Source organism: Danio rerio, chromosome 2, assembly GCF_049306965.1.
Source record: "Danio rerio strain Tuebingen ecotype United States chromosome 2, GRCz12tu, whole genome shotgun sequence".
NCBI lineage: Eukaryota > Metazoa > Chordata > Actinopteri > Cypriniformes > Danionidae > Danio > Danio rerio.
The window spans coordinates 38675001-38702685 of NC_133177.1; the positions used below are offsets into that span (position 1 = coordinate 38675001).

Consider the following 27685-nt stretch of genomic DNA (forward strand, 5'->3'; position numbering starts at 1 on the left):
GATACAGACAGAGAGTCAGACAGATGGGCGGGCAGACGGATAGACAGACAGACAGATTTTTAACAAAAAAATTTCACAGCATGTCTGTAATTTTTTATTAAACATTTTAAGGTCCATTTTATTAGCCTCTTAAAGCTATATTGTTATATATATTTTAGAGAACAAACCATTGTTACCTAGTTAACCTAATTTACCTAGTTAAGCCTTTAAATGTCACTTTAAGCTGTATAGAAGTGTCTTGAAAAAGATCTAGTAAAATATTAATAACTGTGATCATGGTAAGGATAAAATAAACCAGTTATTAGAGCTGAGTTATTAAAACTATTATGTTTAGAAATGTGTTGAAAAAAATCTTCTCTCCGTTAAACAGAAATTGGGGGGAAAAAATAAACAGGACAGCTAATAATTCAGGGGGGCTAATTCTGACTTCAACTATATATATATATATATATATATATATATATATATATATATATATATATATATATATATATATATATATATATATATACAGACAGTAAGTATGCATGTGAGAGGGATAGACAGAAAGACAGACAAACAGACAGACAGACAGTAAATAGAGAAAGTACACATAGCCAGATTGGCAGTATATAATAGAAGACAGACATCCAATATATGCTAGAATATATACAATAAAGAGCCTCATAGTCTCATAGAGATAGACAGACAGACATTATGTAGAAAAAAATTACACACAGCCAGACTGGCAGTAATAGAAGACAGATATACAACAATATACGCAGATGTGCAAGACACACTGACAAACAGACAGTAGACTAGACAGACAGTATACACTAGACAGAGAGTCAGAGACCAACAGAAAGACAGACAGGAAGTATACATGAGCCAGACAAACTTAACATAAAAAGACGAAAAGTATGATAAGCTAGATGGAAAGACAGTACATAGAGAAGTTATGCTAAGTATATAATAGGAGATAGATATACAATACATGCTAGAAGATACAGACAGACAGGCAGATATGTAGACATAAATAGACAGAGAGAAAGTATGAAACTGAGATAAATAGAAAGGCAGAAGTATGTATAGGATACAGACAGGGTGATAGACAGACAGTAAGTATGCATAAGAGAGGGATAGACAGACAGACAGTATATAGACAAAGTACACATAGCCAGACTGGCAGTATATAATAGAAGACAGATATACAATATGCTAGACAATATACAGAAACACTGACAGACAGTATACTAGACCAATACAAAGTATATATCAGAAAACAATATATACTAAAACACAGTATATACTAGAATACAATAAATGTTTACATAAAATATACAGTTGAAACCAAGTTTAGATACACTCTAAAAAAGGAACATAACTATTTTAAACCATAAACTAAAATAAACCATAATAAATGTTTACTATTTCAGGTCGGTTAGGATTACCTAAATGATTTACATTTGCTAAATTGGTATTTTTTTAGCTTTACTTTTAAGCTGTATAACTTTGGTCAGATGTTTTGGGTATCCTTCCAGAACCTTCACACAATAGTTTGAAGGAAATGTGGCCCATTCCTCCTGACAGTATTGGTATAACTGAGTTAGATTTGTTGGCTGTCTTGCTCGGACAAGCTTTTTCAACTCTGCCCACAAATTTTCTATTGGATTGATATTAGGGCTTTGTGATGGCCACTCCAAAACATTTACTCTGTTGTCCTTTTAACTAATTTAAAAGGACATTAAGCACATTTTAACTAATTTGGCAGTATGCTTGGGGGTCATGATCTATTGGGAAGACCCATATGGGGCCATGTTTTAATTTCCTGGCTGATGACTTGAGATGTTGCTTCAGTGTTTCTACATAATGTTCTTTCTTCATCATTCTATACTGTGAAGTGGACCAGTCCCTCCAGCAGCAAAACAGCCCCACAACATGATGCTGTCGCCCCCATACTACACAGTTGGGATGGTGTTCCTAGGCTTGTAAGCTTTCCCCTTTGTCCTCCAAATGTAACACTGGTCATTATGGCCAAACAGTTCAATCTTAGTTCCATCAGACCACAGGACATGTCTCCAAAAAAATTTTTTTCCAGTGTAATTTAGCTAATTGTAATCTGGCTTTTTGTTTGATTCTGGCTTGTTGATTTTTCCATGTTGTCACATAAGGAAGCAGTGTGTTTGAGGTTTTCCTTAAATACTATTCTACAGTTGTGCCTCCAATTAACTCAAATGTTGTCAATTATCCAATCAGAAACTTCCAAAACCTTGACACCATCATCTAAGCTTTTTCAGAGGCATAATAATCTTATGTAAACTTGACTTTTAAGAAAAGTTATTACAATTTCTCAAAAAATACCTCATTATTCTGCTATTAAGCATAACAGAATCAAATTTGTTAATCCTAACTTACCAAAAAAAGTTTAGTCACATTAACATCTGACTTTTTTTTTAATGGTTATGTGCTTTTTTATACAGTGTAAACTTCTGGTTTCAACTGTATATGAGACAGAGACTGACAAAAAGACAGGCTGAAAATAGAGACAGATAGAGACAGAACCAGACAGACTCATAGACAGACAGACAGAAAGTATTACAGAATGACAGAAAGACAGTATATAGAGAAATTACACATTGTATATAGTTGAAGACAGATATACAATGCATGCTAGAAGATAGAGACACACTGACAGACAGACAGTAGTCTAGACAGACAGTATACACACTAGACAGAGAGTCAGTTTAGTATATATGACACAGAGACTACCAGAAAGACAGACAGAAAGTAAACACTAGACAGGGATACTGATAGACAAACAGAAATATGCATGAGACATGGATAAATAAAGACAGACAGAAAGCATATATAAGACATTGATAGACAGACACACACTAAAGTAAACAGATAGATGAAATGGACATAAAATCAGAAGTTGCTTGTGCCAGCTAGTCATTTCTGAGCTCACACTGTATAAACAATAGGCATTAACATGCTCAAGGCTGTCTGTGTTCTGCCAGGCTGTAGCCGGAAGTGACTCTTTAAGGTGTGGAGAAGCCGAGAGAGCAGAAGGGGAGGGAAGGTACTCAAGGAGCTGTAGGCGGTTGTGAAACGCCAGGAGAACACTTGCCGTGACGCAAAGACGGCTGACTACTGTCACAGGCAGGATCTGCTCAGCTCGGAGGAAACCCCGCTCTGGGATATCAATGTCTAGCATGCGTGGGTGTTGTGCTCCTCGCGGTTGCCATGGAAAACAAAGATGAGCTGACTGCTGCTGAGTTCCTGTTCACACATGCAGCTCGTATACATGCGCAGGCATCATAAATAGCAGCTTTATCTTTACTGTACCTGAAGGGAGTGTCAGTTTTCTGTATTCATGTGCGTTTTACTGCACTGTATTGTGTGAGTGATGATCGGCAATCGTTTATGTCTCTGAGATGGAGACTTTGACAAGGTGTGGTAAAAGTCATTTAATCTCGAGTGTTTATAAAGTTCCTGGGGCTCCGGTGACACTGATAAGAGTGAAAAACAAACATATGAGCAGATAACATGTGGTTTTAAAAGATGCCGTACACACACTTGCTTTAATCAGCTTGCTTTCATTGCTGTCATTACACCTTTGATTTTACTTAGTCATAAGTTTTAGATGCAATGGAAAAAATGAGGAGACCACGTGAAAATTCTGTTGCTCTGGATTTATAATAGTTCAAGTGTGTGTGATGTTTTTATGCTATAAGCTACTTATGACATTTCTTTATGAAAATGTTGTCGTTTAGTCCATGTTTTGGGTTAATAAGCATAAAAATGTGTGTATTTGTGTTTTTAGGCAGCACATTCCCAGAGTTTCAACTTCAGAAGAGATAAAAATTCAATATTTGATGGAATAATCAAAAAATTTATTCTTAGCAAATAAAATACATTTGCTACTCTGACCAACTGCTATACTGTTTATAAATAGCTATTTTTATTTAAAATTGGGAAGAAACGCAGTCAAAGTCACTTTGAGGCAAGCAAAAAGCTTAGAATGACCTAGAGGCAACACTCAATAAAACAATCCATTGCAACAGCAGCGCCCAACAACAGCCCAGCAATTCTGCCGTTTTGGAGTGAAAGCGATCGGCCGTCTATTGATCTTATTGCTGTTGCGATGGCAAGCAGCTGCTTTGTTTTTTATTTATTTATTTAAAAAGCTCATTAATGCTGAGATGCAACCTTAAAGACGACAATACAACACTTACTATCACAATCACCAGCACTTTTAATAGTCTATTTTATGGACTTATAATATGCTGTTGTTCTATAGGAAATTTTATTCCAAAATGGCTGCTGTCGCATCTAGTGGATGTTTCCCAAATCGCACTATAAGTGTCGCCTCTTGGTGATTCTATGCTCTTTGAGGCATGTCATTTCACTCAGCGGCCATCTTTGAAACGATTATGCTTGGGCATTTTGTCTGAATAGGAAAACATCAAATTCTCTAAAACTGCTTGCCAAGCTTACAATTGAATTTCATATATAATCACCAATAAATATAAACAACAACTGTCCCTTCAGTTTTATTTCTAAAAGTCTAAATCACACAACATCTGCAGAAACTCCTCTGGAGCTTCTCCTCCAGAGTATCATCAGTCTATAGCAATCAATGGTTGGCGGGGCTTTATTCACCATATCAAAGAGCATAGAATCACCAAGAGGCGACACTCTAATGCGATTTGGGAAACAGCCACTAGATGCTGCAAGTGTCATGCAGCAGACATTTTGGAGCGTAAATTCCAGTAGAACAACAGCATATTATAAGTCTTGTGTATTCTACTGTATAGTCTTTAACGCAGTACATAGAAGGATCAGTTATTGAAAACATACCAACATACACATGACAAGTAATAAAATGTCCATGAATGTATGTCAAAACAATGTGATTGCACTGATTATGTGCATAAATACTTTGCAATGTGTGCATTGAGATTGTGTGCATTATTTGTTTCTGCACCATATACTGCTGCAGAAATGAATCATGCACACAATCTCTATGCATGTACTGCATGTTCTTACTTTATAACTCCTTGGGATGTCCCGATCAGGTTTTTTTGCCCCCGAGACTGAGTTATTTGATTTTGAGTATCTATCGATACCAAAACCCGATCCAATTCTTCTGTAATACATTAAAAAAAAGAGGAAGACTAAAGAAACAGGTCCAGGAGGTTAACAAACAGAGCACTTATATGAGGTAGCTTGAACAATTAAGCAATAAGTAACATTTTTTTTTCACTTTTGGACTTTAGTGCAACAGTAAATATAACAAAATCTTATTTAAAAACAAATAGCACCTCAAATTAAAATACCTAGCAGGCAATGGCAAGTTTGCATATCCTACAGTTTGCTATGACAATGTTGTCGTCATCAACTTTAAAATACCTTCAGACCGCAGGCATACTACGCTTTCCGCTTCTAGCTGCTTCCGTGTTCTACTTTGCCAACAGTTAACCAAAAGCATCTCTGCAACAAAGTGATATCATGCCGCTTGTGTTGCTGTTTCTGTGTGAAGTCAATGGGCCCTATTATACACTCAGCGCAATGTGGCGCAAGGCGTGACGCAAATGTTGTTTGCTAGTTTCAGCTTGACGCAAGTGTTGTTTTGACGTGTTGCACCATGCTGTTTAAATAGCAAATGCATTTGCGCTCATATGTGTGACCATAGACGTTCTGGTCTAAAAATGAGCCGTGTTAAAGTGCATTGCTGGCCCGTTGCTATTTTGAGAATCTAAAATAGACTGCACAATAGACCAGCTAAGAGGAGGTCTAAAGTCTAGCGCAGAGCGCATCAGTTGTCTGCCTCGCATAAACACTGCTTAAAACACAGAGCAGTTACAGCAATTTGCAAATATCTTTACAAGTGAAAAAAGAATTAAAGGATTCAATTGTACAAAAATGATTATTTACTACATAAATATAAAAAACAACTGCCTTTATGCCTTTTATTATTTATTTATTTAAATAAATAATATTTATTTATGTATTTATTTAAATGCCTTTATTTATTAGGATTTATTATATGCATATTTATATTTGTTTTTTAAAAACAAGCTTAGATTTGTCCACTTGTCAGGTTTTTGACCATATGGGTCTTAGCATGTGTATTTGGATATAACTAGCAAATGCGCTATGGCGCGACGCAACTGACTCTTAAAGGGAATGGGAGATGAGACTCTGATTGGTTTATTCTAAAAACACACCTATAAGAATAAGCTCAACCCTGTTAGACCATGCGCCGCGGTGCAAAGTGGATTTTTCTGTTCTTAAAATAGTAAAAGTGGATTCTCACACACCCTTAATGCTTTTGCACCCTGCGTTTTGGACTTTGCGCCAAGATCATTAAAATAGAGCCCAAGGTAATCGGACCCGATTTTACATCATGTGATCCGATCTGGACATCCCTTATAACTCCTATACGTAATTACATTCCCCAACAATCAAAACATTTCTAATGAGATGCTGGTTTGCTTTATCCAGCCAAAAAGCATAGCTAGTGTATAACCTTCTATACAGCAATAGGATGTTTAGCCATTCTGTATTTTACTGTGATGGTCCACAGAATGACAGGACTGTTTTGAAGCTAAACAAGCACTGGAATTAATAATTTACTAAATTACTGTCATTGTTTTTCTTTGCCATCTGATGTATCTAATGTAGTCATCCTGGTTTTCTTTACATTCTGTATGTTTGAATAGTTTGAATGTGCAGTCAAATGTACTGTGTTTCAAGAGTTCACACTTAGCTGATGATTTACAAAAGCTCGTTTGGCATGCTGTCCCGGGAGAGAGCCCCGAGCTCAAGGGCTCCTCGAGCCCGGGGCTTCCTCCCGTTGGCAGAGCAAGAGGGGAGCCTGAGCTCGGTGGATCTCAGAACTCCCCTGCCGCTGTAGCTAAGGGAACGCAAGGGATTAGACAAGCTTGATTGTTATGCATGTTGAATGTCTTTGGATGGTGGGAGAAAATCGGAGAACCCGGGGAAAACCCACGCGGACACGGGGAGGATATACAAACTCCTCACAGAAACACCCACAGGTCCTGTGGAACCAGGGCCGGCAGTGTTCTTGCTGTGTGGCTCACAGTGCTAACCACTGGGCCGCCGTGCCGCCCAATCACAGGTAAAGGAGGAGAATAGGGGAGGAGGGGGGTTTCTTCCAAACGAAGATAAAGTGAACTGAAAACTGTGGCTATTTATAGTAGCTTAGGGCTCATATGATTGGAAGATAGTGATTAGCAAATGTGAGACTGGCCGTGATAAATCATAAGCACGTGATCCTCTCGAAATTAGTTTATAAATAAACTTCACTTATTTACTGCATATAGTAGTTTAAAAGGATCTGACTGCAAACAGACAAGTAAAATCAGCTACAGGTGCCAGTTGCGTTTTTAAATGCTCAGTGTGATAAACCAAGATCATCCAACTGTGCTGCATAAATTACATGAATGATGACAGTTTTGGTGTATTTGAGTTGAGTAATTTATTTGTAATTTGTATCATATTTGAATTATGAAACAAAAAGATTGAAGGACATTGCTATTGGCCTGAGAATGCCTAGACAGAATGCTTGAAGTTGTTTTAAAAGCTTAAAGTTTGAAGGTTTCAAGCTATGCATGTTTTCATTTTAAAATGCTAGGCAATGGTTGTTAAGGTTTTTGGTAAGGTAGCTAACTGATAAGTGTGTTCTGGGTGGTTGCTATGAGGTTGTTAGGGCTTGTTAAGTGGTTGCTTGGTACTTATCGTGTTGTGGTCACTATATTGTATTCAGGGTGGTTTCTATGATGTAGGTATTGCTGATCATTTCTGTGGGGGTTGTTAGAGTGTTTTTTGTGGAGTTACTCAGGTTCTTCAGTGTGTTTATTAGGATGTTGCTGTGTGGTTGTTAGGATATTCTGTGAGGTTGTTAAGGTTTGCTCTGCAGTTTCTACTGTATTTCTCATTGGTACTCTGGATGGTTGTTATAGTGTTAAGCAGTTGCTAGTACTACACTATGAAAACAATATGATGAAAACAGACCTGAGATATTTTGCATTCTTTCTGAATCTTCAGTCCCTGTTTATTATAACTGTGAGCCGTTCTTTTAAACTGTTTCGGGACTTCACCTACCTAAAAGTTTTCTGATATCGGATGACACATAACTGCACAAACATTGATATCAGACTGATGGTTTTGATAAGGATAATGCACTTGCTGTGTGCTCTCTTTGTTATGATTGCAGTGCAACCTTGCCATCGCTATTATTTCACTCAGATTCTTATCTTGAGCTAATCTCCGGTTTATTGTTAATTCTGGACCGGATAAACCAGGGCAAAGTGTTATTCAATGAGTTACTTCTGTGTTTTTTGGGTAACCTTTTAACCTTATTCAAGGTAATTAATTCAGTCTACAAATTATTGTGCTTTAGATTTTTGACAATTTCATACTTGACAGAAGAACAAACATGACGTACATCAAAATGTGTTGAATTATTCTCTAGAACCTAAAACCACACATGACACTCCTCTTGGGGCGTCTAAAATATCCTGTGGTTGTGGCTAGTGTTGCAAACATGCAGAAAAAGGTGTGCATCTTAAATATATGTAAAAACTGACACAAGGTCTGACCAAACTGCGTCAAGTGGCTGTTTTGTTTTGTTCATGTAACTGTGACAATTCTCAAGAGATTTATGCCGCATTTATGTAATCACCCAGTTTTTTTCTGAGTACTGAGGCAGGATCCTCGGTATGTAGAGCAAGTCAACAAATAACAAGCAGACCACAGCTGACACATTTTGAGGGTTTAGGCTTAACGGCTTGACGATTTGTTAGCAATTTTAAATAAAGTGTTTTAGGAATGAACTGACACTCTCAAACATAAAGGTTCTTTAAAAGAGCTCTTCTCTAAAAAGTTTTAGGAATCCAAAATTGTTGGGAACTTTAATTCCATTACTTTAAAAAACCCAGTTTTGGTGCCTTTGTTTGGGGTCACGGAACACCAAAACACATTTTTGAGATGTTGACAGTCATATATATGTCCCACTCACGTTCCTAAAAACACTGTAAGGACACACATTTCATAACAAAGTGAAAATTGGTTGGTTTTGTGTAATTTCGAACAAATTTGTTCTTCCAGTTTTAAAATAAATTTTAAAATCACCTCACGGCAATTAGATTCTTGTGTAAATTCCATCATGTAGACTAGATGTCTGTACCAGCGAATACAATGAGTGTTAAGTAACGTATTTGAGCTTTCAGCATTAATTCACGAGAAAGACTTGGTTCGAACCAATCAGGATGCTCTGTTGTAAATGAGGTGCAACTTTGCATGATAGTTTTTCATGTTACAGTGTTTAGACAGCAGAGGGACACCATTATGTGTTGCCAACCGTACTTAAAACAAGTGGAAGAAAAATAATTGTTTGGAGACATGGGTCGGCAATGTTTCATAAATGTGCTGCAACAAAGGTCTTGTTTTCAATTCCCTGCTATGATAGCTCAGCTGGACTCACGTGTGGATTACAGTGCTCTGCTAACATGCGACAAAAATACATTTGTAAGGAACATTTTTTTACACTCAAGTATTATAGAAGACTCCCAAAAAGTTAGAATATAGGACAAGCACAATCAGGACAAGCACATGTTTTAATGGCTTGCTGCCTGCCACAGATAATCAGCCACCCAGGAAGCAGAGCTGCCTGTCAGACTACAAAAAAAAGAAAAGAGAGAAGAAAAAAACAACTGTATGTCCTCAACTCATGTTAGGAACACTAACCTAAAAACAATAGCAGCCCACAAACTCCCAAATGGAGAGGAAGACTTTCGCCAATATCTGAGAGTTTATTGAGCTTGTTATTGTACCCTAGAGGCTAATGTTCTGTGACTGTGAGGGAAACTGTTTGGGCCTTTAATTGAGCAGTGTGACTGAGCTCTGTAATAAAAGGGTAGTTAGGAGAGGAACAGGCGTTTAAATTGGCCATCGTTAAATCTTTAAAAATGTCTACACTTATTTTTCTGAATAATCAATCCTCATATCATAATATTTCTTTTACTAATTGGTTTATAAAAGTAGATATAAGGAAGAGAATCATATCATGAGCCAGGCACTCAACTTGAATTAAAAATTCTACTGTATCCTATATATGTACAACAACTCAGTAACCATAGTTAACTATAAACATAATTACATATCCATACATCCTAAATAATTAAAGGTTTTGCTTTCTTTTTGTCGTTTATTTTATAATTATTTCATTAATTTTAATTTCATCAGACTTCCAATGTCACGTTTACATGCACATGTTTTAGTTCAGTTTGGTTTGATGAAGGCTTAATCTGAAATCACCCCGATTTCACTATTCTCCACATTAGTCCCCTAATATAGTCCACCTAAGGGAGTAAATGAAAACAAGTGAGTGAATTTGAGTTGTTTTAGTATTTTGATTTCTGTCAGGTATACAAATGTTAATTTAACATTTAAACAATATTTTTTTGTAAGCTTACACCTATAATATTATCATTATATGTATTCAACATAGGCTCATTCTGAAAACGTAGCCCTATATAGATTTAGATTTATGTTGAATTATGTTATGTTGCGAATTATGTTGCCAGAAGTACGTATGTCTGCCTTTCGTCTTTAAAATGAACGTTAAGAATGGCATGACGCCATTCCTTTTTGCACTTACCAGCTGACAGCTTACCTCCCTGTGTACAGTTTTCCTGCTGTTACCAGTTTGCTCAGTACCTCACCATGTACATCGGCAGACTTGAGACGCAGAGAGCAGTTGACACAGCGATGAGGTTCGAGTCCGGCGAAGATCGGTTCCAGAAAGCAGATAAGACCTAAACAGAAGCCAAAAAATAAAATAAACAAGTAAATAACAGGGTAAGAATGTGGTAAAATTTGAAAATTTGGTAAAATCAGGCTTTCCTTTTTCTGGATTGCTTTTTTAAACTGTTGGGGTGAGTGAAGTGGGTGGGAGGGTCAATCTGAGCTTTTAAAAAAACAGTATTGGTTAGGTTTAAGGAAGGAGGAGGGTGGGTCAGTCAATCGGTCAGTCAGTCAGTCAGTCAGTCATTCAGGCAATCAGTCAGTCAAAAGTGGCCTCTGGATTGCACGATTGGCATTTGTGAGAGAAATTTGAAATCTCATAAAGCGTACACAGTAGCCTCTTGTGGATTTGCGAAAACAAAAACGACTAAAAAATGTACCTCCTGGGACGTATTTGGCGCTCTCCAGAAACGTATATAGCGGGACGGTTTAAAAATAAGCCTTTGGTTTTGAACACCACTACAAATGGCTGCACCATCAAATACTGCATTATTTAAGGGTATGGGCAGCAATTTTGGATACAACCCTAGTTTTCTGAGTTCTGTAGTCTACTGTCATTTCAGTTTATCAGTTTCACCTGTCTATTGTTTAGTCAATTAGCAGTCTCTCTATTTAAGCTCCTTTGGTTTGTTCAGTTCTTGATTAGGTCTTGATTGTCTTCCTGAGTGTGTTTATGTTATGTGTTTGGATGTGAGTATATATTGGACTTATTAAATAACTATTGTACTTTGTCTTTCATTTTCTATCCTGTATTTCCTGCTTTGACCATGACATTACTATTTAAATTATATGGTTTGGAATGTTTTTTGAAGCACCACATTATGTATGAGTGTATTAAATCTCTAAAAGAACACTCCATTTAAAAAAATAAATAAATAAAATAGGCTAATTTTACTAGACCTCTGGAGGACTAGTGCCTAAATTGTGCCTAATTTGTGAATTGCTAGTACCCAGAACAGATCAGGGTAACGGATCCAGCATATTACTCGAGGATATAGAGGTGCCGTGCACGAGAGTGGAAGTCGGGGGGGGAACAGAAGTGAAGAGCGGGGGTGAGAGAGAGTGGGGCCATGGATGATGGACGGTGGTTGCGGACGAAAGTGAAGAGCGGGTGGATTTGTCGCAGACGAAAGTGGAGAGGGTTGGGTAGTTGAGAAGTAAGAGTGAACAGCGGAGGGCAGTTAAGGATGGAGATCAGTAAAACAAGGTGATCAGATTTCAGAGATTCCGGATCTGGCATGTTCCAGCCAATGACTGTAAAAAATATGGACGACGCGACAGCCCTTTTTCCCATTGAACGCCTTGAGGGCAAAACGCCTGCTTGACGGGCACAAACTGTCGCAAAAGACTGCTGAAATTGGAGCCTTGACATGCGCAGAAGGATTGTCTGATGGAGCCAGAGGAGGAGTTAAATTACTGCTAAAAACAAACTGTTTACAAAAATGAAGATCTGCACCTATTTCAGCACAATAACCAGTGCCTTAATCGACCAGAACCATCTTTCGGGACATTTTATTGCAAGTGTAATAATTTTTGTTTATTTGGGCTCAAGTCTCCTTCATTAACACGGAGGAGGCGGGCTTTATGACTTGTACTGCAGCCAGCTCCCAGGGGGCGATCTAACGGCCGAGACCCTCACTCAAACGCAGGTTTGCGGCACACTTGGTTCCGGCACAAATTATACCCTGCCCCTAGAGGTAAAGAGTTGAATTGTACTATTTTTAAATCCTCAGTCTGGCACTTTTAGCTTAGCAAAGATCATTGAAATGGATTAGACCATTAGCATTTCACTCAAAAATAACCAAAGATTTTGGATTGATTTTAATAATTTAAAGCTGGACTATTCTGTACTTACATTGTGTACTAAGACATGGTAAAAAGTTGCTATTTTCTAAGCCAGGAATGTGGCAAGGAACTAAACTTCTATTCTGGCATAATAATTAAGGAACTTTGCTTCCATATCATTACTGCAGCAAGTGCAATGATATTATGCAGAGTGAATGGCACACAATCCCTGTGCAAGTCTTGGAAGCAACCCAGCTGGGGACTATTTTCGGGTGCTGCAAAATATCGGTATATAATATTGAAATATGACTATTTAAAAGAAAAGTGGAGTGTTGCTGTAAAAGAACTCAAAACATTTCTGAAAGCCTAGACAGTTTGATTTATCAACATCTCTACATCGGAAATGAATTTTTTCACTTAGCCAAAAAGTGTTTTCCACTTGACCCAGGATGCTTTTTAGTCAGATATGCAGATGCAGATGCTTAGAGTGAAAAATAAACAGAAGAAAAGGAAACAGATTAGCCTAACCACAAACACCTCTTGCACAAGCAAAAGCACATGCAAACCAAGCTGCTCCGTAAACAACTCTCCACAGCTTTAATAAATAGTCACCACCCACCATCACATGAGCAGACCTCGACATTTTATGTCCATTATACACACAAATAGGAGCCAAAGCTGCAACTACATTAGAAACCACAATTTGAAGATCACATTTGCATCATTCTGAAGATCTTGTTTAAGAATAGTTCAACAAATAATGATAATTTGCTGTTAAAGGGATAGTTCACCCAAAAAAATGAAATTTGCTGTTAATTAAAGTTAGATAAATGATATGAATGACAGCTTGTCACCATTTACTCACGCTTCCCTTGTTCCAAAACCAGTTGAGTTTCCTTATGTTAAACACCAATAAATAAATTAATTAATGAATATTATATTCCGCCCACTTTATTAGGTACACCTTACTAGTACCAGGTTGGACCCACTTTTGCCTTCAGGACTGCCTTAATCCTTCATGGCATAGATTCTACAAAGTACTGTAAATATTCCTCAGAGATTTTGGTCCATATTGATATGATAGCATTACACAGTTGCTGCAGATTTGTCGGCTGCACATTTATGATGCGATTCTCCCGTTCTATCATCAGAGGTGTTCTATTGGATTGAGTTATGGTGACTGTAGAGGCCATTTGAGTACAGTGAACTCATTGTCATTTTCAAGAAACCAGTCTGAGATGATTCGTGCTTTATGACATGGGGCATTATCCTATATTAAAGAAGGTTAAAAACTGGTAGCCTTTGATTCCCTTAGTATTTTTTAGACTAGGTTTAGACTTCCCCTTAGTGTTTAGACCAGGGGTGACCAACCCTGTTCCTGGAGATCTACCTTCCTGCAGATTTCAGTTGCAACCCATATCAAACACACCTGCCTGTAATTATCAAGTGCTGTTCAGGTCCTAATTAATTGGCTCAGGTGTGTTTGATCAGGGCTGGATCTGAACTTTGCAGGAAGGTAGATCTCCAGGAACAGGGTTGATCACCCCTGGTTTAGACAAATGGGTGCTGTTCAGTAGTATTAGGGCACCTTTGATGAAAGGGTTTCAACCACTACAAATGTTGACTACTCTATGTTTGTCAGTGCATAATGATTTCCAACATTCTTCAAAATATCTCTTTGAGTGTTCAGTAAATAAAAAATCCTCACAACCATCATTTTGTTTGAACGATCTTTTTAATTCACTTACTACAGGTCATTCATTGCTGATATAGAAGGCCCTAGGAATGAGATTGGATGGCCTGACGGTAAGCAAACCAAACTAAATTCATTTTAAGTGAACTGTTTCTTTAAATTTCTGAATTTGGTGATGAAGACAGAGTCAGCTGGGCACTTTTCTCTGCAGGATATTATTATAATGTACGTCAAGTGAGGCAGAACTCAGCACCACACAATAGAGCTGAGCGTCATGCAGAAATTGCAGCACTGACGACAATCAATGGCTCTCAGTTGTCTTAAGTTCTGCTTTTGTGTAAATGCCCAAAGCCATTTCTATATTCGCTCATTGAATCGTCATTGGAAGGCTATGAGTGTCATGTAAAGAGTTTCACATGACCTTAATAGACAAATCAGCCTTCAAGGTCATTGATAAAGTTGTTTTTGATATATTTCTTTGATGCATGTTGATAAGTGAGTCAGTCTCATTACCCTGTCAGTATGTAAAGGTTATAGGTGAAAATCGAGATGAGGATTCAATTCGTAAGAAGTGTGCATTTGCTGAGATCTCCACTGTTGCTGTGCAAGAAGCTGTTAACTGTGTGCTGCTCCAGAGGGACTGTCCCTGCACTCATCCATGTGCGTCATTTTGGTTAAAAAAGAGTCTGCTAAACAGCAGGGAAATGCAGCAAAACATATAGCATTCTGTTATCATCCCTGACAACAAATGTAATTTCAAGCTCTAAATCACCTTGCATTAGCATGTGTGAAAAGCTGACAGTAAACGGAAGATGTTCTTAACACATTGCTGCTAAAAGGCACTGTATATTTTAATGCATGTGTGGATGCAAATGGTTGAATAAGTGCAAAATCAAAAAGAGCTTGAATTTCAGACTGTTTAATTCAGAATTAACTATTTAATTAATTAGTGGTTCCGCTTTGGCTTTAACTGAATGTACTAAATCTTGTCATAAATAAAATACAATTTAAAAAAGTAATAAAATAAAATGTTGATTATTAAAAATATATAACATATATATAAAAGTGTATAACTTTTAAAACTGTTATAAAATATAAAAAATAAACAAAAAAGTCAAATTAAATAACATACAATTTACAAAACTAATTTACATTAAATACTTATTATATAGTATAATAATAATTATTATATAATTGTAATTTTTTTATAATTCATGTCTTATTTTATTAATATTTTATTAAATACATCTTAGTGTATTTAATCTTGTCATAAATAAAATACTATTTAAAAGTAAAAAAAATTATTTAAAAATGTTAATTATTAAAAATATGAATAATATATAATTGGAAAAATGATCATGGAATTGTATACATTTTAAAACTGAATAATAATAATAATAATAATAATACCAAACATATAAGTAAAAATAATTAGCATACAATTTACAAAAGAATACTTTTAATATTTATTATATAGTATATTAATATGTATTATGTAATTGTATTTTTTTATAATTCATGTCTTATTTTTTTAGTATTTTATTAAATACATTTTACTGTTTTTAATCTGGTCATAAATGAAATACAATTTAAAAGTTAAAAATAAAAAAAAATGTTAGCTATTAAAAATATAAATAATATATAATAAAAATAATCATGCAGTTTATAACTTTTAAAATTGTTATTAAAATAATAATAATAATAATAATAAAAGAAAAAATAATTTACATACAATTTACAAAAATTATTTACATTAAATATTTATGATATAGTATATTAATATTTAATATATAATTTTACTTTTTTATGATGTCTTATTTTATTAATATTTTATTAAATACATTTTAAGGTCACAAGATTTGACATGGAAAGTCGTTTGGCATGGGAAAATAAAGTAAAATTAAATCAAATAAGTTAGGCCTATGTATATCCATCATAGAAAATGTAAAAGTCCATATAAAATAGCTAAAATTAATATTAAAATAAAACAACATTTAAAAATGTGTCAATTCTAATAAAGAGACTTTAAAAAATAAATATCAAATTTAATAAGTGATCAAACAGAGCAAAGAAAGAACAACATGTACCAGAATGTGCCTGAACAAAAGGATAGCTGATTGCAAAACCCTCCTTCCTCCTTAATGTTCTCTCTCCCCTTCTGGCAGAGCTCAATGAAGCAATATGTTTGAGATATGGGGCACTGGAGCTCACCCAAACAGACATCAAGGTGATGAATCTGTGCCCATTGCAGCTGGAATGCAGCACTGCCTCATGGCAGTCCATGAAACAGGTAAAAGAAATTAGTTTCTGTATTACCAAAATCTTCTTGTGTATCATGACACCCATTATACAAGTACGTAGATGCTAACAAAAAAACTCTGACATGATGTTACTTAAATATCATAACTGCATGTTTCTCAACAAGAAACTCACCTCACCTGCAAAAGCATAATATAATGAGACCACAGGTGTACACCTCACCAAAACACACGACAGATTTCAGTGGAAAAAACTGTCTGTCTGTCAACCGTGTTACCCTGAACACAAAACCCATTTATAGATGCATCCTGTGGAAACGTGTCTCACCATAGACACCTGTGTTTGTGACACACAATGTTTGTTTACAGGCCCTTCTGCAATCAGAACAATTTGTGCATTGTTGTTTCCTTGCGTTGGATTGTTTCTATGCAGTGTGGCTCTTTTCTGATATGTCAGCTTCCTGTTGACTTTTGTGGTTAACATACACACTGCAAAGTGAGATCATCATCATTCAAGACTAAAATAGCTGAACTGTTTTTCCGACCACTTTCTTTTCCATCCAGAAGGTCACATGGTATGAACTTGTAAAGGTTGCAGACATGTTAAGTCTGGTGACAACGACTAACATGAATAGTAACTGCTCTAACTAACTGCAGATGGATTTACTTTTTAACTGTGATGCTTTACGTTGTGCAACACTAGTATATAAAATGTTAAAGTATAGTTCACTAAAAAAATACAATTTCCTAACCATTTACACACATTCAAGTTGTTCTAAACTTTTATTAACAATTGTGTATTGTTCATATTTAAACCCAGGTTCATTCTGAAAACCTACCTCTACATTTCTGGAGAGCACGTTATCTCAAATTTCTCTTGTGAGTGCCATTCGTGCCTGCTGTTCTCACTTAAATCCACTAGAGACTGCTGTTGACTGACTGATTGATTGATTGACTGATCAACTGACCCATGCTCCTCCTTCCCTAAACCCAACCAATAGTGTTTTCAAAAGCACAGATTAATCTACTGTGAAAATGTAAGTTAATTAGGTAATTTTGTTGCAAAAATTTGTTAATCAACCTCAGTCCTGATCAAATCTACTAAATGTTTTTGCCAAGTTCATGATGTCACTGATTTGCGGGAGAAAAAGAAAACACAAATTGACTTATTTTCAATATAAAAGGTAATTGTGGATGGATAGATTTTTACCTGTTATCAGAGTCCTAGACATGGGAAAGATTAGTAACAACATTGGCTTTGATGGATTGTTAGTTTTTGTGCAGAATCAGATAACAAAATGTTCTCCCTTATTTACTGTTCATGCTTGTTTTTACCCCATTGACCTTCATTTTAGCAGTGTCATTGTAATGGAAGTCAATGGGGGCAAAAACAGCCACAAACATAACAAAATGGTAGTGCATTTACCCACAGTGTATTGTCTTTAACATTTTTTTTTTTTTAGTTTTAGGTAAACTATATCTTTAAGACTTCTGGATTCAAATGATATTTCTGTAAAAAAGTTTTAGTTTTTGTAACTTTTATCATTCAAAAACCATTTATTATTCTCTACTTTTAATAAAATACTAATTTTCATTGTGGAGACAAATGCATACTGTTGGTGATTAAGAAAATGCAAATAATTTCCCATCATTTAACTAAGAACAAATGCAACTAAACTCAACACATCACTAAAACCAGAGTCATGGTGAAGATACCCCGAAGGTACAAACCCAGAGAATTTCCAACACTACTGAAAGGTATCACATGGCATTTCTAAGGTATATGATTATGACAAATCAAAATCTCATGTGACATATTACAATGAAAGGCTGTTTTTAGGTATTGTGGTTTGTTAGTGTCATGACGGTAAACTAAAGTTCAAATGTTGCTTTCAGTAAGACTTTTTTTAAAAAGAAATTAGCATGAATATTACTAGGCCTTTCACAACAATCAACATTTGGACTTATCGCACAACACATGAACATGACCTCAATCATTTTTTGTGATGCAATATATTTCGCCCATACATAATAAACATATCTAACAACATTTTAGCTGATTGTGCAACATCTCAAATAGAGGTGTCAGTTTCAGTATCGTTAAAAAAACACTATAGTATTTACTATAAATTACTATAGTATATTTTCATGTGGGTGCCTGACAACTGAAAATAGATTTGTAAGCAGATATTGATATCCCGTTTTTGTTAACATTTATTATTATTCTGATTTCAATGCCTAATTAATATTATGTGTTTTTGGAGGAGTGCATTTGCATTTTGATGTTGGTATTATATTGTCATTCTGGCATTTTATATAATAAGTGGCATGAAATGGTTTTAAAATGAAAATATTATTATTTAATTGAATTTTATTTGGTGCAATATATTATAAAACAAAAAATATATATCGCGACAGGCCTAAATATTACTCTGGAATACATTAAATTGATCAAAAATGAGAGTAAACACCTTTATATAAGGGAAAACAAACTAGTTACGCAATCCAACATAACAGACTGCTGCAATTAAACATAACAGCATAGTGGATCATATAGATTTGAAATTTACAAAATGTATCAGAACTATTTGAATGCTGTGGTACATTTAAAAGCAATGTATAAGAGATTAAGAGGAGATGACATTGTGGCTGTCATAAGTTGGCAAATGTGGCTTAAGTGACCTTAATGGCTGAAGCCGAGCTGTGATATAAATAAAACACTGTGGACTATTTTTAGAAAAAGGGGGCGGAGCTGTTTGATTTGGCCTGTCCTGTCTTCCGGTTTCAGTGGAAATTATGTCAAAACGCAACAAGTATTTCAGTCCCTTTTTTAGAATGTGCTCGACACACTAGTTTATATGTCTACATGCTTGGATGTTTTAAAAAGTTTAAGTGTCTAGCTCATTCATCATTGAGCGTTAAATTAGCAACATCATGAAAGCAAAACAGAGATTGGGAATCTACGTCATGGAGTGCTGCGTTTTCACCAATTTTTGAGAGGGGTCTGGATGCAGACCTGCATGGTGCAGATGCAATCTGAGCTGCATGCAATGCTTTTTAATGAGCTTACCTATCCCCCACCCTTATCCCTACCTGTCACAGTGACATCACTTGCTCCATTGTCATTGCATCTCTGAGAAATGCAGTCCTAGCTTGCAACATAAAGACTGCCTCCAGATACTATTGACATTTTTAGACACGCTCTGGAATACACAATGTAAACCAATGCAAGTGACCACAGAAGAAGCTAACCGTTTTATAATAATACTTCTGAAAAACATCTCCAAAACAATGGCCTTACATGTAGATATCTTTATATTCTCTTGGCTATCTGAGAAGCTAAAAAAATATATAATAACATGTGGTCTCCAGCTGAGGGAGTGGATCAAATGAATTAAAAAGCTTATTGTAAGTTACAGGATTTCAATGAGCTGCCATAACAAAACATTTGCATATATGATTTTCTTGTTTATTTGTGGCATGAGTGCTTACAGTTTATCACAAGTCAGTGTGTATATGATGCAATAAGCCTATGGAGATCAATGGGATCCAGATTCCCATGTCTAAAATTCCTTGAATGCATTGCGCTGTAACAATACCTTCCCACTTTCTATGTGGAGCGGCCCGATGTGAAGTAGACTTGCTTTTTACAGTCAAAAACAAGGCAGCAGGGGTGTGTCCATATAAACTTCCCTTATTTGCTTGACTTCAAAAAGTAGAGTGGAACACAGCCTGGATGTGGGTAGTATGAAGGAAACTTCTCTCTGTTGTATGAATAATATGAATTTAAATGTATTGACCTTTTTTTGCAATGTGGAAGTAAGCTTTATTGTTTTAGGGCTTCCGATTCAGTTTCTTATGAGGAAAATGACCAGAAATAACTAATGGCAGTTAACAGTCAAACTGCTTGCTCTACAAACAAGTGTGTTTGTGATCATAGAAATTAAAATAATACAATAAGAATATATAAGTTTGCAACATCAAGCAGCATAACAAGCCTTTTTATGGCTAAAAATCAGTGAAAACAATTGAGGCAGGAAGTCTTAAGATAATTAGATTCCAATGGCTGAGCCTGCTTTCACATTAAAGATCAATACTCTGCTCACATATAGAAATTGCACAATACTATACAGTTGGGATTACTGTGATTTCACAGTTCTTTTGCACTAATTTGTTATTTTTGACAGCAAAGTTATAATTCCCAGCTGACACACAATATAAATAAATGTCATAAGACGTTAATATCGGTTAGAATTAGGCAGCGTCTGAGAGCAATGTTATTTTGACATCCAGTAACAACATGAAGTGACGTTGATATTTAGTTGATTTTAGGTTGTGTTGGAAAGTGGCCAAAATCCAATATCGAGCCAACATCTTAAATCAACGTCATATTGATGTCAAATGCTGACATTTAGTCATCGGGTATGGCAACCACATTCCAGCGTCTGATATTATGTTGTTTTTAGATTGCTTTAAAAAGTAACAAAAAAGCAATGTCTGTCCAACGTTAGACATTAGCCCCTTTCACACATACAGACCTTTCTGGAAAATTACCAGCAATTTTCCGGGAAAGGTCTATATGTGTGAACAGGCCCATTTTGAAAATACCGGTAAATTCATCCCGGCAATTTTCTGGAAAGAGTAGTTGTAACATTACCGGTAATTTGCTGGAATGCTGCACTGTGTGAACGCAGAAGGAAAATTGCCAGAAAGGGTGCAATCACTTCTATAACGGGCTGACGTGAGACGTCTACTCTAACCAATCAAAACATACAGACGCACTCACATCTGCGCTGTTTATGAAAATAAAAGCCTTGAATTTGAATATTTTTCCAGACACATTTAGCTGCTAGATGTTAGTCAGATAAAGTTTCTATGTTCCTTCTGAATGCCAACTGTGTAAAACATTATCGATAAAATGCTTATGATAAACCGCCGTTTGTTTACCGTCAAGCTCTGCTTCAGTTGCTTAACGCATGTGAATGTGAAGGAATGCTACGATGAGAACCAGCACACACACATATTATGTACATCTCGACATGCAAAAGAGTTTACAGTACTTATCCATCCACAGAATTTGTAATGTCGTCAAATCGGGAAAATTTTACCTGTGGTTCCCACTTCTGCCTTTGTATGTCTCAGACAAAGCAGCTGCATGAATGCTAAAACTTTAAATAAATCTGAAACCTTTAACAAAAGCCTGACCCCTTCTATGTTTACAAATACAAAGGCTGCCATTTAAAGGTCATTTTTGGTGAATGATGTCACAATTTACCAGTATTTTGGAATGGATGTGTGAATGTTTTTTCCTGGAAAATATCCGTAACGTCCATGTCTGTGTGAACAGTGCATTTTTTAATTTACCGGTAAAGTCGTACAACGTCAATCTGTCATCATGTTGACGTTCTGTGCCTGCTGGGTTATGGCAGAAATAACAAATTCATTACTATTTACTTCGATTAGAGCTTTCAGACATATTAGAGTCATTTGTTTTCAGTTTGAATATCTTCATTCAAATCATTTTGAAAAGGTGTAAGAGTAATGATTGTTTTACAAAGTCTCACAAATACCAGCAATAGTGGAAAAAAATGGATAGAAGAACCCGTTCACACCAATGCTTTGGTAGATTTGATTAAAGCTAATGGACTCGCACTCAAGTTGTTCTAAACTTATTAATATATTTCTTAAGTTGAACACAAAAGAAGATATTCTGAAACATGCTGGAATAAAAGCAGCCATTGAAATAGTTTTGCAGTTTGTTTAAACAACTTATGTATAATGCACTTAAACAACACAATTCTTAAGATTGTTTTGGTATGTTAATTGTTTTATGTTCAATCCACTTAAATTTGGATGAGTTAACTAATCGATTTGTGTTGGAAAAACCTTAAATTGTGTGGAACCCTGCATTTTTTTAACAGTATGAAATAAAATGATTGACAATGTACTTGGTCAACTAATTTGTCCATTAAGTGTCCATTAATCCCGTCCATTAATCCCATTCAAATAAAACAAAATCTCATTACTTTTGGGGGTGGAATTTAATCTGTGAATTTTTTTCTAGCATAGTTTACATTAATTTTTTCTTATCAGATAAAACGTTTATCCTATTCAGTTGTTCGCACGTGTTTTATTATGCGCATTTTTACAATGTATGCACATCTTGGCATTTCTAAAATGCTCATGAAAGTAGGTGGCTGGAAACATAGCTGATGGCTGTTTCTTTCCAACATTCTTCAGAACATCCTTTGTGTTCAACAAAAGAAAGAAACTTGAACAGGTTTGGAACAAGTGGAGGATGAATTTTCATTTTTGGGTGAACTATCTCTTCAATAGTCACTCTTAAACCACACACATACTGTCCTACAATGAACTCAGTCATGCTTATCCCATTCCAAACATCAAAAAGTAATAAGAAAAAAGCATCGTTATTATGTGGGTGAGTGTAACTGTCAAACTGGTTAAACTGCGACCTGAAAACAGCTAAAATGCTTTGAAGAATGTGAACACTCAACATACAAAGTGGTTAATCCTGTATTCCCTAAACAGGTGTGGCTGAAGTTACAAAAACTGAGGGAATCCAAAGCCATGAGTCAGCACAAGCAAACGCAAAGCCTGAAAAACAGAGAGAAATAGATGTTTCACTTTAGATCTCTTGCAGTGGAAGACGTCAGCTAACCGTCAGGTTGAAATCTAGTGCAGTGAAGTCAACATAAAGCGGTGGACAGATTTTAACTCATTTCCTGAGTCTTCTAATGGTTATTTTTAGTATGCCGTGATTTAGCAGTAAGCACAGTTTTTCAGGAGAATTCAGGCCAAGCCGAGCCCGATTACTAATTTCAAGGCTGAAACGTCAAACAGAAAAGGAAGAACGAGAAATGTGGCGTCAGAAAGAGATTATTTCAGATTAATAGGCCAGAAGGTCGGCTCTTCATTTAGGATGAAGCAAAATATACGTTTTTTTTCTGCTTCTTCTTTTAGCTTCGATCAAAGCTCCTCGCTCGGTCACTGTTAACAACCTAAATTACATTCTTGGACAGACTGGCAGAAATAGAGCTCAGTGCTTTTAATAAGATGATGTAATGGACTTACACAGCAATACAAGAGTCCATGTTGATTCGAAATCCACTGTGATTAGCCTTGGGACCAGGCTGGTCAATGCAAATGAGTAATTAAAAACATTCATCAGTTACAAAAGCAGAGTAAAGGAGGGTTGATGTATGCAGTCGCAGTCGTGGCCTACATAAATGTAAAGGCTACTGTATTTTAGCCACAAGTTTAGTCTGCTACATTACAGCACCTATCAGTAAAATCTCTGAGGCTTCTGAGGCTTCAGCCTTAGGCACATTAGCACTCCTCGGACGAGCACAGATGTTGTTTTGCCGTTTCGGAGAAGTGAAGCATGACTGCACTGGCTTTAACGGCTCCAAGGACAGATGCTGACGGTTCACTCTTTAAATGGTGAAAACAGACAGCCGTGTATTAGTTTCAGGATAACAGAGAATGACGTGGTGATTAAAGTGGTCTACTTAACTAGTATTCAGTGGGTCTGAAAGCCTAACATGAAAGTAATGTCAGCCACTGACAAACACGTAATCATCTAGATGTAGTGAATGCAGTGGAAATTTGTTAACCTAGAATAATTTTTTTTTTATCTAAAATGTCATAATAAAATAAAATAAATGACGCTGTATATATCTTTTATGACAGACAAGTCAGTTTGGCATGGTTAAATGAAAAAAAATTAAGGTATCACTTTATTTTGAGGGTCCCTTTAACACAAATAAAACACATTGAACTGAACTGAGCTAATCTAAACTGAACTGAACTTAAACTCTGAAAACTGAACTACACTGTTTCAATTCACTATAATCTTCTATGTGAAGCTGTTTTGACACAACCTACATTGTAAAAGCGCTATAGAAATAAATATGAATTGAATTGAATTACTTTACCAATGATTTGACTTACAGTATTCAGTATTTTAACACAAAAACAACTGACTTTAGAACACTCCCACATCAATGAAATAAAGTTCCCTTCTCTTGTTCACATTTATAGCATGTGTCAGGAGTATTTGGGTTAAAATGATGCAACTTAACTGGAGTTATATATTGTCTACTCAGCCATTTATATTGAAGCAATCTAAAATGAGTGCTTGTCTGAGTTTGGGCTTTTAGACACGCTTTTCTTGCCACTCTTCCTCAGTTATTTGAGCCTGCAGGTCAGACTGCCAAGCTTAAAGTATGTCATTAAATGACTCTTGATTTGTCTACCAACTGTTTATATCAAACAGATACCTGGCCTCTCCCTTTTAAACAGTTAAGTGTATATTATATTATTAATATTTTCCAATATGTTCTGTGGGGTTGCGGTTGCTAGGTGGTTGCTAAAGTGTTGCCAGGCCATTTCTAAAGTGTTGCTAGGGTGTTCTGATTGGTTGCTAAGGGACTGCTAGACTGTTGCTAAGGTGATGCTAAGCAGTTGTTAGGGTGTTGTTAGGCAGTTGATGGGGTGTTCTGGATGGTTGCGAGGCCTTGGCAGTTGGTTGCAAAGGTTTTTGTAGGGGGTTGCTAAGGTGTTCTAGGTTGTTGCTAGGTGGTTGCTAGAGTGTTCTGAGCTGTTAGGCAGTTTCTATGGCATTGCTAAGGTGTTGCTATAGGCGGTTGCTAAGGTTTTCTGAGTATTTGCTTGGCAGTTGCTAAAATTAATTAGCATGGTTCTAGTATGAATTAGCATGTTTCTAGTATAAACTAGCATGTTGTTAACATGCATTTAGTATGAATTAGCATGTTGCTAGTATGTTTATAGTATATGGATTAGTATATTGTCAGTGAATTGGTATGTTGTTAGTATGTCCCATGTAAAGTCAATAGCAGTTCTTTTACAATAGAAGTCTAAGGGACAGTTGCTAGGGTGTGGCTAGTGTGATTAAAGGTCATCAGTAATTGACAGATTGATAGTCTGAGTTAAATGAGCTCAACCTTAAGTCTGTATGACAGTTTGGTGCAAAGTTATTTATAACAGTATGTTGGCTTTCTTAAGCAACCATAATAAAAAATGTAAATAAAAGTATAGGGTCACAAGGATATTAGCGCATACCTCCTATGTATGTCAAGTGGTTTGGCATGGGTAAATAAAAAATTAAATATGTTTATTTGTAAGCGATGTAAAAAATGTATGATAATGGCATTAATTAAAAGGCAATATTTTTAAAAACAAAAATAGACCAATATTCAATAGACCACTTTGGCACAGATATACAGCCAAATAACTGAAGTGTAATTCAACCGTTAATCTTCCATATACTGAATCTCTTCACTGACATCTATCTGTTTGATGCTTTCATTCCTTTTCCCTAGTTTTTCCTGCTCCCGATTTTCCTATAATTATATAGCCACATCATAAAACGTTTCCTCCTTTGGCCTAAAATAGAGCAACTGGTAATACAGTCATGTCAAACTTTTGCATACACATGCTGCAAATAGACTTCAATGACAGAGCAAGACTTACAGGGCAGATCAGGAGTGGACACATGAAAGCAGAGCGGTGACATGAGTCAGAAACTTTGACACGAATCCATTCATTCCACATTCTTCTTCACACACACCACCCTTCACACACTCTCGGTGTAATGTGATGACTTCAATCCTTGAGCAACAGGACTTGTCAGTGGAGCATGACATTGATGCCACCAAAAAAAAAACAAGTAAATAATGCTTCTCTTATAATACAGTGAATTATTTAATGGTGCAAAGCAAATATAGCACAAAATTCAGATATTGAAAGCAGTGATTGTGTTTTAACAATAAGTGTTACTGTTTTTACTTGAATGAGGAAGTTTGAGTTATTTGATGGAATGTACAATGGCATCACATGTTGACATAAGTGAATTAGCAACCTTAAAAATTCCCCGTCAGTTGACTTTCATTGCTTATTATCATAAGAAAAAACTTTCAGTCAGATGACTTTTTCCCTTTTAAATTAAGTATATCATAATTCACCAACAAATGTCCCTAGTTCCTCATAACCATTTTCCATTTTTCCGCTTCCTAGTTCCTCTCACTGAAAAGCATGTGTGAATGCTTAATGGATCAGTTTATACCAATACATCATTGATTTAAGTGTTCACTTTTCATTTAGAAGGGGGGAAAATTATGATTTCAAATTTTTGTGTATTTTGTTTTTTGATTATCATTTTCTGTGTTAGTCTTGCAATGTAATTTTAAAAATAAAAATAGACACAATTTACAGATTAATATGGATTTACAGTTGAAGTCAGAATTTTTAAAATATTTCTCAAATGATGTTTAACAGAGCAAGAAAATGTTCACAGTATGTCTCATAATATTTTTTCTTCTGGAGAAAGTTTTATTTCGGCTAGTTTAAATTTTTTTTAAAACCATTTTAAGGTCAAAATGATTTGCCCCTTGAAGCTTTTTTTTCGATAGTCTACAGATCAAACCATAGATATACAATAACTTGCCTAATTACCCTAACCTTTCAAGTTAACCTAATTAACCTAGTTAAGCCTTTAAATGTCACTTTAAGATGTATAGAACTGTCTTGAAAAATATCTAGTAAAATATTAAGTACTGTCATTATGGCAAAGAGAAAGTAAATCAGTTATTAGAAATGAGTTATTAAAACTATTATGTTTAGAAATATGTTTAAAAAATGTCCTCTCTATTAAACAGAAATTGGGGTAAAAAATAAGCAAGGGGGCTAATAATTCTGACATCAACTGTTTTTAATTACATTTATTTTAATACATTTATTTATTATATTTTACTTATTAATGATGTATGTAGTGTGTGTTTTCTTTTTTGTGGTAATAATCCAACAAAGTAATTGCATCTCAATAATACAGTAGTTTTTAGTTCCTAATTTGATAATTGAATTCATCTACATGCATAATTACATGTTGATGCTTATTTTGGTATTGCTAAACAGGCCTGTAGCCAGAGAGGGGGTTCAGGTGGATCCAGAGACCCAACCCTTTATTGACAAAGGTCCAGTATTTGTCCCATACATTAGCTTATTTGTCCTATATTGACTGTTATGCCATCATAAATGATCAAAATAACCCATTGAAAAAGGCTTTGAGACCTAAAGTAAGGCCTGCAAGAAAACT

The 27685-nt window shown here is 35.6% G+C and overlaps 1 protein-coding gene across 2 annotated transcripts in view; it reads left to right on the forward strand.

Annotated features, from left to right (window-relative positions):
• ankrd45 (ankyrin repeat domain 45) overlaps window positions 1–27685 on the forward strand; it is a 116973-nt gene that overhangs the window by 84393 nt on the left and 4895 nt on the right. For both annotated transcript variants that reach the window (XM_073917426.1, XM_073917428.1), the window contains 2 exons: window positions 14354–14406; window positions 16459–16583. In XM_073917426.1, coding sequence (XP_073773527.1) covers window positions 16475–16583 — 109 coding nt within the window. In that variant the 5' untranslated portion in view covers window positions 14354–14406; window positions 16459–16474. The remainder of the gene's footprint in view (window positions 1–14353; window positions 14407–16458; window positions 16584–27685) is intronic.